The sequence below is a fragment of the Enhydra lutris genome, unplaced genomic scaffold (genome assembly GCF_002288905.1).
Source record: "Enhydra lutris kenyoni isolate GAN:26980312 unplaced genomic scaffold, ASM228890v2 scaffoldscaffold2, whole genome shotgun sequence".
Lineage (NCBI taxonomy): Eukaryota > Metazoa > Chordata > Mammalia > Carnivora > Mustelidae > Enhydra > Enhydra lutris.
This window is the reverse complement of record NW_019154086.1, coordinates 68,690,452-68,708,529: the sequence shown is the minus strand read 5'-3', so window position 1 is coordinate 68,708,529 and position 18,078 is coordinate 68,690,452. Positions and strand designations below refer to the sequence as shown.

At 38.9% G+C, this 18,078-nt stretch overlaps 1 protein-coding gene across 1 annotated transcript in view; it reads right to left on the bottom strand.

Moving 5' to 3' along the window:
• The window catches only part of LOC111151629 (gamma-aminobutyric acid type A receptor rho3 subunit), a 44,763-nt gene that overhangs the window by 6,633 nt on the left and 20,052 nt on the right, over nucleotides 1–18,078 (bottom strand). Inside the window, exons 5-7 of the mRNA XM_022509744.1 lie at nucleotides 15,359–15,441; nucleotides 13,478–13,618; nucleotides 7,258–7,410 (exon numbers count right to left, since the gene is read on the bottom strand). Of these exons, the coding sequence (XP_022365452.1) occupies nucleotides 7,258–7,410; nucleotides 13,478–13,618; nucleotides 15,359–15,441 (377 nt within the window). The remainder of the gene's footprint in view (nucleotides 1–7,257; nucleotides 7,411–13,477; nucleotides 13,619–15,358; nucleotides 15,442–18,078) is intronic.

The following is an 18,078-nucleotide window of genomic DNA, read 5'->3' as shown; positions in this document are numbered from 1 at the left end:
AAAGGGGTACCTGGGTGGCTCAGTCAGTTAAGCATCCGACTCTTGTTTTTGGCTTAAGTCATGACCTCAAGATCATGAGATCGAACCCCACATTGGGCTTTGCACTCAGTGTGGAGTCTGCTTGAGATATTCTCCTTCTCCCTCTGTGCCCAACCCCTGCTCATGCTCTCTCTCTCTCAAAATAAATAAATAAAATCTTCAAAAACAAAACAAAACGGGGTACAATTATGTCAGGAAGCATGAAGTTACTTTGTGTTTTTCAAAAAGCTAAAAGTCTCACCCTTTTCAAGACACTACTGGTAAAACTGAATCCTACATTAACCTTCATATTCAGTAGCTTTCCTTATTAGTTCGAAAAATTTTCAATGTCTTTTCTTACTGGTCTTCTAAGATAGAACTTGATTTTTTTCAATGGACAGTAACATGGGGCTTAGTGGACAAAATAAGGATTTAGAACAAACACGTGAGTATATATGCCAGGCAGGACTTGTCATGCATTTTAAATTGATGATTATGGGGCCAGTAAAGGAAACTACATATCTATTTTTTTTTTTTTGCCAGAGAGCAGTAACTATCAGTCATTTTCCTTCAAAGGGTACTTAGTGCAGCTAATTTACCATAGCTTTATTTCTTTTGAAACCAATATTTTAGATTTTCCTTGTTTAAAATGAGCAATAAAAAAAAAATTGAGAGTGGGGAGGAGGGATTGTTTGAGTTTGCAAGTTAAGGATGGGAAAGCTGATATATAAATTCTTAACGCAAAAGAATTTGAGTCAGGAGTCTTACAGCTACTAATGAAACACACTTACATCTTGAGTCACTCCTTAGAAATACATTGATCTTAACAAAATGTATTCCTTTCAAATCCATTTAAGTTAATACCCTAGTAAAGGCATTTTAAATATATACAGTGACCATTTAGTCAAACAAAGTTTCTATGCTGGAATTAGAAAATTATTTTCTCACCTACTGATATTGCTGGGCATGGTCAGGAAAATGTTAGGACACTATATTTAGTCTGGTACATAGGACTCAACTCCCCTAGCCCACAGTGTTTCACTATATTAACTCTTAAGGACACGTCTAGGGCCCTACAAAACCCTTTGGTCTGTCAAGAATTACTCCTCTTTGTGTTTCATTGGCTATTTTGGGCCATATATGAAGGAGAGGTTCATTGGCTGGTGTGATGATAATAGGGCATGTAGGCATGACTTGTAGAACTACTGAGTCAGTTCATCCCTTCAGTAGTTGTGTTGTGGGCAGTTCTTTTGAAGGGATAGGTATCTACATTCGCCTTTAAATGAGTAAAGACACTTTCCGTGTAAGCCTAAGCAGAAAGAAAATATTAGGTGATGTGAGAGAAAGGAAGGCAGGCTGGATATCCTACTACCATCACTCTATAGCCAGAAACCACAACCATTATCCCACGAAGGTGGTGCCAGAGTCCAGTGCCTAGAATTCTGGTAACCTCTATTATGGTTAAATGAATTGCTCCTAAGTACTTACTTTTTCAGTTATATGTCATATTCCCTGTTAGGAGACATTTTTCTTTATCAGTGATGACATGCCTGAACACTTTAGTTGTCTGTTTCCTGACAAACAGGGGTCATTAAATGACCCCAAGATTTAATATGCTGTACACAGGGGGCATACCCCATGCAGAGGGGCCAAATGAGAAAAATGGAGTCAAGGAAAGGAAGGACATAGAAGGAAGAGATGAAAGTACAATATTACTCATCCTTCCATGAGGGTTAGGACACCATTGGACAGCTTTCTAATAGTCTCACTTCCTCTCTAAACCAAATCAAACAGAAAGATAGATTAGTATTTTAACCCATCCCACATTCCAAATTATGGTAGCTAGTATGTCTTAAGTCACAAGGAATACTTAGATGCTGTTTAGCCTCTATCGTTTTTCATTTGAAACATGACAAATGTGAAAGGATTTTAACCAGCAAATGATTCATCCTTAATTCACAAATGAGTCCAAATGTGGAAAGGTCTTAGCCAGCAATGAATCATCATTGTTTTCAGTCAGTAACTAAAATATAGTTAACTAAAAACATGGTAGGCTACACAATGTCAATTTAACAACTATGTATTGAGCACAAATATGTGCAGGGTATTGTGTTAGTCACTCAGGAACAAAAAAGGTGGTCATAATGATCCTTGTCCTTAAGGAATTCACCTTCTAATAGAGGACACAAGATAAGCTACCAAGGCACTCCATGGCTACATACAAAATAGAGGAAGTAGAAGAGACACCTTAGGAGAGATTCAAAGCACCATGTAGTTCAAATATGGGAGACACAATGTCTGCCTGGAGCTATTAGTAAAAGCTTGTGGCCATTGAGAAATGGTAAGACTTTGACAGAGAATGATAGGTAGAGAGAACATCCTAGGTAGAGTAAGAACAAGAACAAAGGTACCAAAGTACTATAGGGAAGATAAACAGTTAGGCATGGGTGGCTGTTTGAGAACACTGAATATTCAAACTAGTTGAAGCTTAGGGCAACTCTGCTGGGGACAGGAATATGGTTGAAGATGTAGCAAATAAAAATACAGGACACTTAGTTATATCTGCATTTCAGATAAACAATAAGTAATGTTTTAGTATAAGTATATCCCATGCAATATTTAGGATATAATTTTATAAAATATTATTTGATCCTTGTCTAAAACTCAAATTTAACCAAGTGTCCCTTATTTCATTTGGCAATTTTCAAGTGACACCTTGGATTCCAAACTGAGAGTATTTATTCCAATGGCATTTGAGATGAGAATATTGTGATCACAGTTGAGTTCTGAGATATTACTCTGGTAGTAGGGTTGAATTGCCGGAAGAAGAGTAGGAAATGAAATGAGCAACTATAAGGCCTTTACAAGCCCAGACTACAGCTTTGTGCAAATTAATAAATTTTTTGGTGGATTTCACCTGCTTTTTCTGAAGGATGTCACCCCAAACCATGTCCCATGGAGCTTGGGCTGGACTTCTGCTCCCTACTCCCGTCTGGGTCAGATTTCACAGCCTTGCAAGATGACCCTGGGCAGGTAGAGGTTAGAGGAATCCAGGGAAAATTAACAAGGGTCCCAGGTCTGGTCAAGGCAAGAGGAATGGAAAAGAAAGCACAAGGATATTATAAAGAAGGCTGATTCTGAAGATTTAGATACCTTATAGCTACAGTTCTCAAAGTGTAGTCAGTGGCCCTTTGGGCTCTCCAAGACATTTTCAGAGGGTCTGTGTAGTGAAGATGGGTTTCACACTAAGATATTATTTACCTTTTTCATTATGTTGATATTTGCAATGGTGTGAAGCACTGGTGAGAAAAGCTATTGTTGCCTTCACATGAATTAAGGCAGAAGCACCCAACTAATCTAACAGTCACTGTGTTCTTTAGCTTTTAGCATCACAATAAAAAAATCAGGAAAAGTTGTTAATTTTATTACATTATAACCCTTGTGTATATGCCTTCTTAATATTCTGGTTAATGAAATGAGAAATATATAGAAGGCACTTTTGCATACCAAAGAGCAATGGCTATCTGGAGGAAAAGGACTCAGGCCATTGAGTTACACACTGAACACCAGACATTCTGAAAAATGGAACACCACTTTCACTTAAAATAACAACTCACAGACAAATTATGGTTGTCCAGATTTGGGTATCTAGCAGACATTTCTCAAAACTGAGTAATGTAAGCCTCTCACTTAAAGTAAAACAACCCTGATATTTGTTATCTAATAATAAAATTTGAGCTTTCAAATCAAAACTCGAATGATGTTAAATACCTATCCATCACTATAAGCTTGAGAGCTTCCCACTACTCAAACACTTTTTCATGAGATTAATGGTGACATTAATGAATGTGACTTTTTAAAAGATTTTATTTATTTATTTGTTTGTTTGTTTATTTAGTGTGAGCAGGGGGAGGGGCAAAGGGAGAGGGAGAGAGGGAATCTCAAGCAGACTCCCCACTGAGCACAGAGCCCAACACAGGCCCCTGAGATCATGACCTAAGCCAAAATAAAGAGTTGGACGCTTAGCTGACTGACCCCCCCACCAGTGCCCCAAATATGATTTTTTGACATTGTATAGTGAATTACGTGAGCTTTGGGAAGATATAGTTCAGTGCACTAATAGTTTTCAAATGATTGATGCCTAGGTAAAAAGATCCAGTCAAATCCAAGGTAGATCAATGCATTTTAATCTAATAGAATAGAAAAAAATTCATTGATATGGTTTCAGATTTCATACTGTAACTAACCTTTAAGAAACTGTCACTTGCTGAGTTTTGGTACAGTGTCACAGAAGACTATGCACAATCATTGGAAAACACTATTGAAATGTGGCTTTTTTTCTCCAACCACATATCTGAGCAAGGCCAGTTTTTTCCCCCTGTATTTCAACTGAAACTTTTACAACAGATTGAAGAAGCAGAGATGAGAATCCAACTGCTCCCCAGAAGGCCAGATATTAAAGATCTGCAAAAATGTACAACAATAATTCTCCTCTCACTAATTTTTTTGTTTTAGAAAAAAGTTATTTTTCATAGAATGTGTTAACTTGTAATGAGATGATTATTGTTATTCTAAATGGACTAACACATATTTTAAACAATTCTGTTTTACTATCCAACATGGCTAATAATGATAGATATAACCCACAAAAACAAATCTCTCTGGGGTTCCTGATAATACCTAAGAATGACTGCTAAAGACGAAGAAGGAAATTGAGGATCCAGATATGAAAGATTCAACACCTTGGGGGCCCTTAAAAGAACAAGAAAAACCAAGAGAAAAAAATGGAGTTAAGGCAAGGATGGTGGAGGGGGTAATAACAATCTGCTGGGTTTTGAACATGTGGCGCGCTCGCAGTACCTGGAGATGAGGTCCAGCAGGCAGCTGAGAATACTATCTGGAACCTGAGAGAAGGATCTGAGATAAAGACTTAGATTTGGGATTTTTTTTTTCTTTTTTTCCATAGAGACAGTAATCAGAAACAAGAAGCTTGCTCCATTTGATGAGAGAATCAAAAACAAGCAAAACCTTGGGAGGGAGTTATTCCAGACTCAAGGAGTGCAAGGAAGACAAGTGAAAGAAAAGTCTAAAAGAGGAGAAAACGTAGGCTAGCGCAGAGTACTGCAAACAAGTTTATTGCTAGTTTGTTTAGTTTTATCAAACACTATGGGCAGGCCATTGAGACGAAAGCTCCCATTCATTTCATACAGTGACCTTAGAAGGCTGTATTAATCATCTCATTTTGCAGATGAGAAAGAGGAGGCTGGGGTTTTGACCACTACCCTTGGTTCTGAATTTGGTGAGGAGGCTTAATAGTATTAAATACTTCAGGGTGTGATGAAGGGGAAACAACTGAGAAAAGGCAAATGAGATAGACAGTTAGAAGGAACTTCTGGAGAATCAGTTGGCCCAGTATTTGGAAACAGCCAGTAAAGCAAAGTGCAAAATATCTTTATCTTATTTTATTTTTCTAAGAGTGAGACACACACACACACACACACACACACACACAGAGAGAGAGAGAGAGAGAGAGAGAGAGCGTGCTGGGGGGAAGGGAAAGGGAGAGAGAAAATCTTAAGCAGGCTCTAAGCCCAGCACAGAGCTTGACATAGGGCTCGATCTAATGACTTGAGCTGAAATCAAGAGTCGGATGCTTAACAGACTGAGCCACCCAGGTGCCCCCAGAGCACAAAATATCTTTGAGAAAACTTGAGGGTGTTAGGAAGCAAAAGCCTGAGAGGATAGCAGTGGAATAGAAATACTACAGTTCCCTTTATTAAGAGGGGAGAGAGACAGTTCTGATTTATATATTATTTTACATAAATCTGCATAGCAATTTCCCAACACCTTAGGGAATGAGATGTAGATGCAAGAAGCATAGAATTTCAGGGGCGACTTAAAGGCACTTTAGTGTACTCCATTCTCCCCAGCCTGCCCTGGAACCAGCTTTTATTACTTGTCATTTTCAAAGTGTAAGAGCTGAGCCGTCGGCTTCAGGAATCTGATTGAAAATCATGTTCATAAACCTTTAGAGAGTGAACGTCTTTCTCATTCTGTCTTGAGGGTTGGAAATGTGCCTCTCATCTCCTGTGCAACTCTCCCCTGCCCCACTGCGTAGCGAGGTCAGGGCGCGATTGCTCCGATGTGAAGGCCCAGCTGCAATAATTTAATTACTCATTAGGTGGTATTTTTTCCCATGAAGATAGTCAAGCCTCAACTGCTTATAGATTGAAGCTTTTAATAGGGGAAAGAGGTGAACAAATTATTAATATTAATGACAATTTATGTCTTTCAAATGATCTTTTGAAGTATGCATATAATTTGTGAATATTAGCTTAGAAATCACCCTTTCTGGAATGAATTGTGTGATAATTACAATGATTGGGAAGCACTTATAACAATCTTCTCTCTGGCTAGAGCATTACAGGTCACAGAACAAAATCAGCTGAAATGAGGGAGCTCTGCCCTAAAACAACTGAGAAGGCAAGTGGGATTGACTCTCGGGTTCTGATTCAGTAACAGGTTATCCAAGTGCTTAGCCAGGCATCTTCCACATTATAAGAGCTCAGTCACCGCTAAGCAGGCCTGAAATCATTCCCATAAATCAGTATGTGTGACAGTGGCACGTGGCATGCTAGATGGAGTAGATAATCATACCTGTGTGATGACTTAATGAAGCTGGCAATGTCTCTCCCCACCCCCCGCCCCTGAATCTCTTGCCAAGTAGAGAACCACAGTAACTGGAATTTCACCGTGGTTGGTTCTGATTTTGGTGTTTAGGTTAAGCCCTGATTTCTAATTAACATTGCCCCCTACCCAAGAAGTAATGTATTAAAATACCAATAGTACAGCGTGAGTTAGTTTGAAGGATCTTTTTTTTATGATGCAAAAGTTTGTCACACAAAGAGAAGTGGGTTGGGGCAAGGATGAGGAGGTTTCCCTGAAAGTGAGGAGACAGGTTTCTAAAGTGAGGCTGTTTATGCTCCGTAGTTTCATAATTTCTCCTTATTATTTCCCTTTTGGTCAGCTGGTGCAGGCTTTGTACCTAATGCCTCAGTTCCCAAGGAAAGAATCCAATTACAGTTTGCCCCTGAGGTTGGGAAGATAAATGTTGTAACCTGAATGCGTGTCTCTAACCACCCCTACTAAACCATGACTCTTTTCCTCTCCACTTATTATTATTTTTTTTTAAATCTTATTGAACTTTCTCTGATATTAACATTTCACAAAGCTACTTACCCAGGGAAACTCTTGCAGGAACAGCTCTCTGGTCAATCCAAAATGAAACCCATGAAAGCATCACCAACAGCATAGCTGGGAAATAGGTTTGCAGCATGAAGAAGAAAATATGCCTCCTTAGCACAAAGTTGATGAAAAGCCTATTGTACCAACCTATGAGAAAAATTCAGAGTTTTCCTTAGAACAGGTGTCCTCGTGTAAACATCACACTAAGTGAAATCACGTGCTTCTTTAAACTCTAAGCTCTAAGGGAACATGGAACTGAACACACTCACCCTTGTTTACCCAGCAGGAGGACAGGGCCTGAGCCTGTCGCTCCATCAGTGCTTGTTGAACTGACCTGTAGTCTGCTTCGTTATGTGATTCGAAGATTCCCCTTAAATTTCATAGCTGTTATTCAGGAATGACTGGTAATTATATTTTGTGGAATGGCCTTTAAAAACCTTTCTCCAAAATATATTGTGTTTGCATTGTTTCTGCAAGTGGGCAAGTCTTCAATACATGACTAATGACTGGGGCAATAGCCAATAAACCATTTATTAGCTTTAACGGATGAAAGGGAACATTTTATCTGAAGGAAAAGATTCACAGTAGCTACTGAGTCATTGGATTCCAAGTTGGAATCTAGATAGCAAGGGATTCATAAAGGGAGTGGGTGAAAGGAGTATCTGTAAACAGTATTATTTCAGAGGCTGGTGGGTACCATTAATTTATCTATAATAAATCTGAAAAAAGTAATCAAATGATGATGTTTCTTTGCTTCTGGTTGGAATTATATAAACTCATGTTGGTAATATCGATTGATTCATGCTGATCAGAAGCAACAATTGTGGTCACATTCACACAATTTTGTTCAGGTTTCCTTTTTCACAGTGGCTGGAAGGAAGTATAAAGCCAAAAAAAAAAAAAAAAGAGACTAGGTTAAAAATTATAAAGCAAAATCACGAGCATTGCAAAAGGGTTTAGAGAACATTTTGTACCAGTCTCAGTAGTAGTTTCTTAGGAAACTCAAGATGGCACACTTATTAGATGGATCAGGTCACTATTTAGGCATTCAGCCCAAACATAAATCTAGCAAACCCACCCTGAATTGGCAGACTCTCCTCTTAGTATTCTATTCTCAGTTACATGCTGATGACCCTTCTTGTCCCTATCTGTTCTGGAGTTTTCTCTCACCACCAGTTGATATACGTTCCAGGAAAAACAAAAAATTTCATTCCCAAGGGAAATAAAAGACACATTACATAGTGCATTGTAAAGTCAGAATATACACTATTTTTTGAACTATTCATTGTCTAATATTACCCATGTTACAGTCCTACTCCATTATTGTGTGCAGCTGAGAATCTTGATTATAGCTGTAGAGTGGGATAACAGCCTCTCTGATATTATACCTTCATATAATTATCATGAGATTAAAGGAGATAAGGAAAAGTTCTGGAAGAATTTCATAAAGAAAGACACTGTTAGTTTATATGGTTTTAACTATGAACAGGGTCCTTTCTTTATTCATAATTTTCTGAATAATAACTTTGTTTTTGTCAACCGAGCAGGAGAAATCCTGTTCTGTTGTGTGGTTCTTCAGGGCAGGGGAGACTAGGGACGGTATTGTGGTTGAGTTCTTCCTGGCCTATAGCTTCAACCACAATACCATCCCTAGTCTCCCCTAGGGAGACTTGAGGAGTCAGTCTCAAGACAATGTTCGAGAAGGTTTTTATATGTGGAGACTGTCACCTTCAATGGTCTGTGACACTAAAAGCCTCATTCTGTTTTGAAAGGATCCTGGTGATGTTGTTGATGAAAACAGTGACGAGCTAATACTAGCTCTACTAGCTAATATTTCCTGAGCACTTACCATATGGCAGACAGTATTCAAGTATTTATGGCGGACAGAATTCTAAATTATTTAAATGTATTAAATCATGTATCTTCACAACTCTATGAGGTAGAGAGTGTTATAAAACCAATTTAAAGATGAAGACACTGAAGCTTAGGGAGACTAAGCAACTTGCCTACATTTCTAGTAAGTGGCAGGGGCGGAATTTGAACTCATGCAGTCCATCTCCAAAACTTGAACTTTTAGCCACTATGTTATGCTGCAACAAAGAGTAATTATCAATGCATTCTTTAGGGGCAGGAGTCATTTTTGTTTTCTTTGTAAATTTATAGTGCATGATTGTGAGGGACATTGAAAGTCAAGAGAGAGCAGAAGCCCTCCCCTGCTTGTTAACGTTCTCAGGAGGTGGTAAAGATGCCAAGGAAAAAGTGGGAACTGATGGTTCAGCTATCAAATGGAAACTAAAATTGTATAATTATGACTCTATTTCTGGTTCTTCTAACCAGAACCAGAAGTGCAGTTTTTTCTGTATAGCTGATTTGGCTATACAGAGGTTATGGGGGTTGTTAGGAATATAAATATAAACAGATTATTTCTGATGAAGCTCATATGTTTAAACAGGATACTAATCTAAGAAAAACATTTGGGTTTAGGTCTCAAGAGCCCATATTTAATAATTCGTGGATAATGTGAGGCAGAACTATCATATACTTGTAAGCTAAAATAAATTTGTAAGTGTTAATCTTTCTGAAACCTAAGCATCATTGAATAAACACATATATGATTAATAACTTGATATTTGGAGGTGCCTGGGTGGTGCAGTTGGTTAAGCATCCCATTCTTGGTTTCAGCTCAGGTCATGATCTCAGGGTCATGAGATCAAGCTCCATGTCAGGTTCCACACTCAGTGAGGAGTCTGCTTAAGACTCTCTCCCTCTCCCTCTGCCCTTTGCACTCCTACTCTTTCTCTCTCAAATAAATAAATAAAATCTTAAAAAAACGATATTTGACTACAACTTCCAAAATGCTTTAATCTTATATTTTTATAGTCTTAAAACACATTTTAATCTTTCTTATTAAAAATGTCTATGTTGTAACAATTTAAAAATACAGATGTGTTGAAATAAAATTGAAAATATCACCGCTCTATACTCAACTCTCAGAAGTGTCAATTGTTAATCTTTCTGGACATTCAAAAACCACATATAAAAATCCTTTAAAAATATTTTATTTATTTATTTGACAGAGAGAGAGTGAGAGAGCACAAACAAAGGGAGTGACAGAGGGAGAAGGAGAAACAGGCTCCCCACTGAGCAGGGAGCATGATGCAGGTCTATATCCCAGGGCCCTGGGCTCATGACCTGAGCTAAAGGCAGACGTTTAACTGATTGGGCCACCCAGGTTCCCCTATATAAGTAAGTGCTTTTTAAAATAACAAATATGGGATTATATATATATTCTTCTATAACATTATTTAAAATTTTTTAAAAAAATTATTATGGATAATTTTCTGTCATGCTATACAAACCATGTATATTTAAACCTAATTCTTTTCTTTTTAAAAATTTTCTTAGAAATAAAAATGTTTTTTCTTAAAATTGTAACCATACTGGACTGTTAAGAATTTTTAGTGGATTTTAAAACACTTAAAAGCATCTTTCTGAGTTTTACAATATAAGCTTTATGATATAAGTATTCTGTGTGGCTTTAGGTAGACTCTAAAACATGACTAGAAGAAAAAAAAAATCAGCTAGTGTTGGACCTGTCTGGTAGGGCTTAAAAAGCCTGACTAGGACAAATAAAAAGATGGTGAGGCCAATGGAATGGCATACTGGTGAAATAAGAATTTGGAAATGAAAATTAAACTTTTCTTTTTAAGAGGATGGTTGGATGTATATTTTGGATACTTGTGTTTCAAAATCTGAAGAGACATTGCCATTTTATATATGCAGCATATATTCTGTGCAGGAAGCAGTACTCTTGAATTTCTATGCTTCATATATATGACATTGTAATAGCTTCAAACACTAAAGAGACTTAGTCATAATTTATCATGTGCCAAAGTTATTTCATCATAACAGCAAAATGAAAATAGTTATAAATTATACTTGGTATGTATCATTGTTCATTGCACGCATTCCTTTGTTTAAATATTAATTAAATTTAGGACTCAGAGCATTAAAAATCCTGATAAAAAATATTCAGACAATTGACCCTTGAATAATGTAGGGGTTAGGAGTGCTGGCCCTGGTGTTGTTGAAAATCTACATAGAAACTTCCAGTCCCCCAAACCTAACTACTAACAGTCTACTGCTGCTTAGAAGCCTCAGTAAACATAACGGTTGAGTAAAACATATTTTGTACATTTTATGTACTATGCAGTGTATTTTTACAATAAAGTAAGCTAGAGAAAAAAATGTTAAAAAAAAAAACTGTAAGGGAGAGAAAATACATGTGCAGAACCATACTGTATCTATCAAAAAAATTCACATTTGGGGCGCCTGGGTGGCTCAGTGGGTTAAGCCTCTGCCTTTGGCTCAGGTCATGATCTCAGGGTCCTGGGATAGAGCCCCGCATCGGGCTCTCTGCTCGGCAGGAAGCCTGCTTCCTCTTCTCTCTCTCTCCCTCTGCCTGCCTCTCTGCCTACTTGTGATCTCTCTCTGTCAAATGAATAAATAAATTCTAAAAAAAAAAAAATTCACATTTAAGTGGACCGTGCAGCTCAAACTTGTGTTGTTTGAGGGTCAACTATATCTATCTATATAGAGAAATACAAAGAGAGAAACAAAAAGGAGAAGGAAATTTATAAAAATAATAACAGTTTATCTCTAAGAGGTAGGATTACAAAGGCTTTTTCTTTAAACATCTCTGAATTTTTTTTCAAATTATTTACCTCTCATTCATTCATTTAGCAATTACCTATTGAGCAGCCACTATGTACCAAGGGTATACAAATGATTAAAACAAATAATATGTGTGTTACTTATATAATCAGACAAGGCCCTAAGCATTATTACAGTTAGTAGCATTACCTGCTGTATCCCAAACATTATAGACAAATAAGTGAAACAGAGCATTTGTTCTGGATCTAAATGGTTACATAGCTGTTGGTTCTAAAAAGACCTTTACCTTCCCTGTGATGTACATTTTTGATTGCTCTCTTAATGATTCAAGTTTTTAGATAACACCCGGATAACCCTCTCCAGAGTCTAAGGGCAGAATAGAGCACCTCCAGGGAGAAAAGTCAGTAGGTAAAAAGATTCTAGGCAGGACGGCTCTGAAACTCAGTGGCAGCATACATTTTCTAGGCTTCAAAACTCTGAAATGGCATTTTATAGGGATTCTTCCTTAAACGACCCAGAATGCTAATAACCAGGGAAGAGGAAGCTACTTCCAACTTTAATCAACAGGGATCAAGTATAATTTAAAAAGTACCAAGAATACATGTTGCCAAATGACAAGTATATCTGTCATAGTGAAGAGTATACAATATAGGCCTGATATTGAACAGACTTTCTGTGTTTCTGCCTGACTCCCCCAGCCATATTTATTGAGTATATTTACTGCTGAAGCAAGCATGGCGATATTTATTGAGTATCTATCACGTGCCGTGCCCATTCCAGGTGCTGGGGAAGAAATGGTGAACAAGGCAGACAGATTTCATGCACTCTTTCTAGTCAGGCCCTCAGGAAAGAAAGCAGTCAACTAGAGAGATATTTCAGGTAGTGTTAAGTGTTGTGAAGACAAATAGAGACAGGGAATGGTGAGGAATGAGGCCTAGTTTAGACAAGATGGCTAAGAAAGCACTCTGTGAGATGGTATTTGAACAACACCCTGAATGGGAGGAGGGAGCTGGTCATGAGAAAACTGGGGGAAGATCATTCCAGGCAGAGAGAGGAAAAGGTCGAAGCAGAAGCTGTGTGGGGAGAATGAGATAGGTGTGTGTGTGTGAGGACGGGCTAGAAGGCCAGTGTGCAGAGAGCGGAGGGGGCGGGTATAGTGGTGAAGTCCGAGGTAGATCATGTGGGCCTTATAGGCCATTTGAGAAACTTGAGTTTTGTTGTAAGTGTGGTGGAAACACACTGGAAGGTTGTAAGTAAGAAAGGATTGTGGTCTTTATGTTTTCAAAGATCACTTGGTCTGCTGTGTTCAGAGTAGACTGCGGAGGCCGGGCGTGGAAGCAAGGCGTTTATTCAGAGGTGACTGCACAAGGAAGAGAAGTCATGTACTGGAAAGGTGGAGGGGGCTGCCTGTGAAGAAGGAAAGAGGGTGCTGGCCAAACGGGACATGCGTTTGGATTCAGGTCTCTTCACAGGTTGTGGTGCTTTGCAAACAGTAGGAGTTCAGTAAATGCTGATGAACTGTCCACATAATATAAGGCACCTGTGCTGCTGTAGAAAGCGAATCCACTGGATGCACTGAAGTCCTCAATGAAGAACTGAGACAGGGAAATATGCTCATCAGTATTTAGGGACCTGTTTCCCTGTTTCCAGTACAGCATTAGATCCTCTTCATTGTAGGCATCTAAAACAAGAGAATAGTATTCCTGTCACCGGAATCACCGGAATCATGAGATGACTGGTCGGGTGACATGTAGATATGGGATCCTGAAAAATGTTTGCTGATAGACTAATAATACCCATACCAAAAAAAAGAAAAGAATAATCTCCAAAACTTGGGCCCTAATCACTGGCATAGTGTGGTGGTCTTTCTTGTGCCCACACGTCCTGTTAAAACTCTCCAAATCACTGTTCCCCTCCCTGTGTGCCCTCAGTCCTGTCACACACAGAACCACCTGCTCCAAGCCAGAGGCCTGACCCCAGGTCATCAGGGCCCTCCAGTTTTGTAGCTCTCTTGGATGAAATTCCAAAATGAGCTGAATTCATAAAGAATTTTCTTCTGAAGATGTGATTATATATATATATATATATAATCAGAGGTAGATCATGTGGGCCTTATAGGCCATTTGAGAAACTTGAGTTTTGTTGTTAAGTGTGGTGGTGTGTGTGTATATATATACACACACAATATACACACACACACAATGAAATATTATGTAGCATCAAAAAAACCCCGAAATCATGCCATTTTCAATGATGTGGATGGAACTAGAAGGTATTATGCTAAGCGAAGTAAGTCAATCAGAGAAAGACAATTATCATATGATCTCTCCGATATGAGGAATTTGAGAAACAAGACAAAGATCATAGGGGAAGGTAGGGAAAAATAAAACACAATGAAACCAGACAGGGAGACAAACCATAAAAGACTCCTAATCTCAGGAAACAAACTGAGGGTTTTGGAGGGGAGGGGGTGGAGGGATAGGTTGGCTGGGTGATGGACATTGGGGAGGGTAAGCGCTACGGTAAGTGCTGTAAATTGTATGAGACCGATGATTCACAGATCTGTACCCCTGAAAATACAGTATATGTTAATTAAAAAAATCCCCTTAGAAAGGCTCATTTAACCTCAGTTTCATTTGTTTTAAGGTACTTAATATCTAGCTGACAAGAAATCTATAAAAAGAATGGAGATTGTCATGTGGAGGGATGAGGGGATGAAGAGAGACCAAGGGACAGTTTTTAAAAACTGAATGTGTCAATAAAAAGGAACTTTTCACCAGAAAAAACAAAAACAAAAACAAAAACAAAAATGAATTTTCTTCTGAAATCAAATAGTGTTATAGAAAGCTCCTCATGCACTTGGGGAGGAGCATCCACTGAGATTCCCATCGTTTTGGCCACATTATGAAAATCTGCAGTCAGCTTTTAAAATGTGGTGTCAAAAACCACTGAGGGCTCAGCACCAGTGATTGACAAGGAGGCAGCTCAGAAGCCCCCCGACAGCTTTGATTAGAGGGTCTATGTCTATAGCTGCCTTTTTTCTGGGGAGCCCACGTACATTTAATGGAAGATTGTAACTTATTTGGGAAAATGAATTCCAGAGCTTTCCAAATTTGGAAGGTGTGTCAGTCTATGATAACATTAGCAAGAATATACCCTTTTAGGGAACTTGTTCCTTTATAATCAGGTGGAAACTACAGAATACGTACTTATGAAAACATCCTTTCCCTGGGTGTTCTCTTTTGAGAGAAAATCTGCATCATCTTTGGTTTAAAAAAGAAAAAACTAATTATTTTGAATCAATATATTTAACTTATATCAAGATTTGTAAATGCTTGGTAAGTACATGCTTATATACATGCAGATATGTGATGGTATGTTCAGATCATGAGTACTCACTCCATCAGGAAGTAAGACTTACAGCTTTCCAGTTCAAGGGAACAGCTTTGAGTGTCAAGAGGAAACCTGCTGAAATCCATAAGGCACATGGCTGACACAGTTACCCTATAAAAGGAAAGAGAGAACAAAAAGTGCAGATCATGTCACCATATGGCCAAATAAACATGCAATATTGAAGCTCCCTTACTGTGGTGTTTGTTTTGTGTGCCTTTCAAGAATAATGGGAAACAGGCATTGCCATCCTCTATCGAAGTAACGTCTAAGGAGACGAACCCGGGAGGTGTGCGGTTTGCCGACAACACAGGGTTAACGCAGGAATTCCTGCTCTAAAGATTGTTCCTGATCTCACTGTATCCTAGTCCATGCCTCTATGTTATTTGGCTCTGATGTCTTCAGAAAAACATACTTCAAAGGGAGACGACTTTTAAATAGATTTAAATATTTTCTGCTCTTTGGAAGATCCAAACTTTGTTTCTAGTCATAAAGGGCTGGAATGGTGATAATAAAAACCTGTGGATAAAGGTTTCTCTCACAAAACAAGTTTACTTGAGAAAATTCTTTTTCCAGGAGGAAGGAGAAAGCCTGGAGCATTTTCAGTTATAGATTTATGTGCACAATGCATAATTCAGGTGCCATTAAGGCTTGCATACTGATGAGAATTATTTTTTCAAATTTTATATTCTCCTAGGTTTTTCTGGCTTTAGGCAGAGGCTGCTATGCTATGATCCTGCCTCAAAGTACAGACTCTGGTATACACAACAGCAGATCAGAGGTTTACAAAAGGCCCCTGAGCAAGTCTGCACAAAACAAAGGCAACAGCTGCTCCTACCTGTGGTGCCCCCAAGTTGTTTTTATGTTTTGTTTTGTTTTTAAAGCTTTTATTTATTTATTTATTTATTTGAGGGAGAGAGTGTGAGATGGGGTAGGGTCAGAGGGAGAAGCAGACTCCCTGCTGAGCAGGGAGGCCGATGCGGGACTTGATCCTGGGACTCCAGGATCATGACCTGGGCTGAACGCTGTCGCTTAGCCTACTGAGCCACCCAGGTACCCCCGTGCCCCCAAGCTAATCAGAGAAGTTGAACCAATTTATCTTCAGTAGTCATGCAGCAAAATGAAAGTCAAGGAGGTATCTGGATGACACTGTGTCACAAAACATACTCATTTTGGTATATTCCTGGTACACCTGACCTTTGAACAATGCAGGGGTTGGGGGAACCAACCTCTGTACAGTTGAAAATCATGTATAACTTTTGACTCCCTAAAAACTTAACTATTAAAGCCTTACTGACAACATAGTCAGTTAACACATATTTTGTATATGTATTTTATATTGTGTTCTTACGGTAAAGCTAGAAAGAAGAAAATATTAAGAAAATCATAGGAGAAAATACATTCACATTACCATATTGTATTTACAAAAAAAAAAATCCACATATAAGTAGACATGTACAGAAGGGACCTGTGAAATCTTTGAGTCTACCTCCTTCATAGTAGATATGAATAAGTTAACAACCACAGTGGTTAAATAAGTGGTGGTAAAGAAAAAACTACTCATGGGGCACCTGGGTGGCTCAGTGGGTTAAGCCTCTGCCTTCCGCTCAGGTCATGATCTCAGGGTGCTGGGATCGAGGCCCACATCGGGCTCTCTGCTCAGCAGGGAGCCTGTTCCCCACCCCCACCCCCCTGCCTGTCTCTCTGCCTACTTGTGATCTCTCTCTCTCTGTCAAATAAATAAATAAAATCTTAAAAAAAAAAAAAAAAGAAAAAACTACTCATGACACTTGTTCAATAACAGTAAGGGAGATTTTATTTAGGGGGACTACTGTAATTTGGTTTATTAACAAGGGTGAGAGGAGTGGGGTCAACTCCAAATACAACAAGGAAAAATAGAAATTATAGCTAAGGAGCAGGGTTATAACCAGGGCAATGAACAGAAACATTACTCAGAGGAAACATCACAGGTAGTTGGTGGGGGTGGGGAGTTCTGGCTAAAAGGTCCTAAAAGGATTCTTGCTAATGGCAGGCCAGGGTGATCAGACATTGCCTGGGGTGGTGGAAGATGAGGAATCTAATCAGATTTGAAGGGTGATCAGATATTGCGGATGGAAGATTCTGGCTGAATGCACTTAGAGAGACAAACACAGACGCTCAAAAGTCAGGGATTAAGTGAGAAGAAAGTTCAGAGGAGCCCAGCAGAGTTTGGCTAAAGACAGAAGCTTTGTCAGTCAATGGTGTCAGAACAAAGCCTGGAACCGGTAACCTGGCTCCAGGCTTGGACTGGCTGTGCTGTCAAATAGAATAACTGTGTGGACAACAATTTTGAGTCCTTCTATGTTTGGGGATTCCCCAAGACCACCCTCAGGTTCCATGATTTGCTAGGAGCACTCACAGAACTCATCAAAGCTGTTACACTAACACAGTTATGGTTTATTACAATGAGAAAGACATAGATAAAAATCAAAATGGAAAAGTCACAGAGAACAGGTCCAGTAGAGACCAAAGGAAGTTTCCAGCTGTCCTGTTCTAGTGGAGTTACGTGGGCAGTGCTACTGTCCCAACATCGCTGTGTGACCGTGGGGTACTGCCAACCAGGGAAGTTACCTGAGCCCTGGGGTCCAAAGTATTAACTGAGAGTTGGTTCCATAGATCTAGCTGACCTTGGTCTCCAGCTGGTCCAGAGGTCAAGCTGATACCAAGTAGCTCAAAACCTCCTCCATAAATCCAGTTGTTAGCATAGACTGT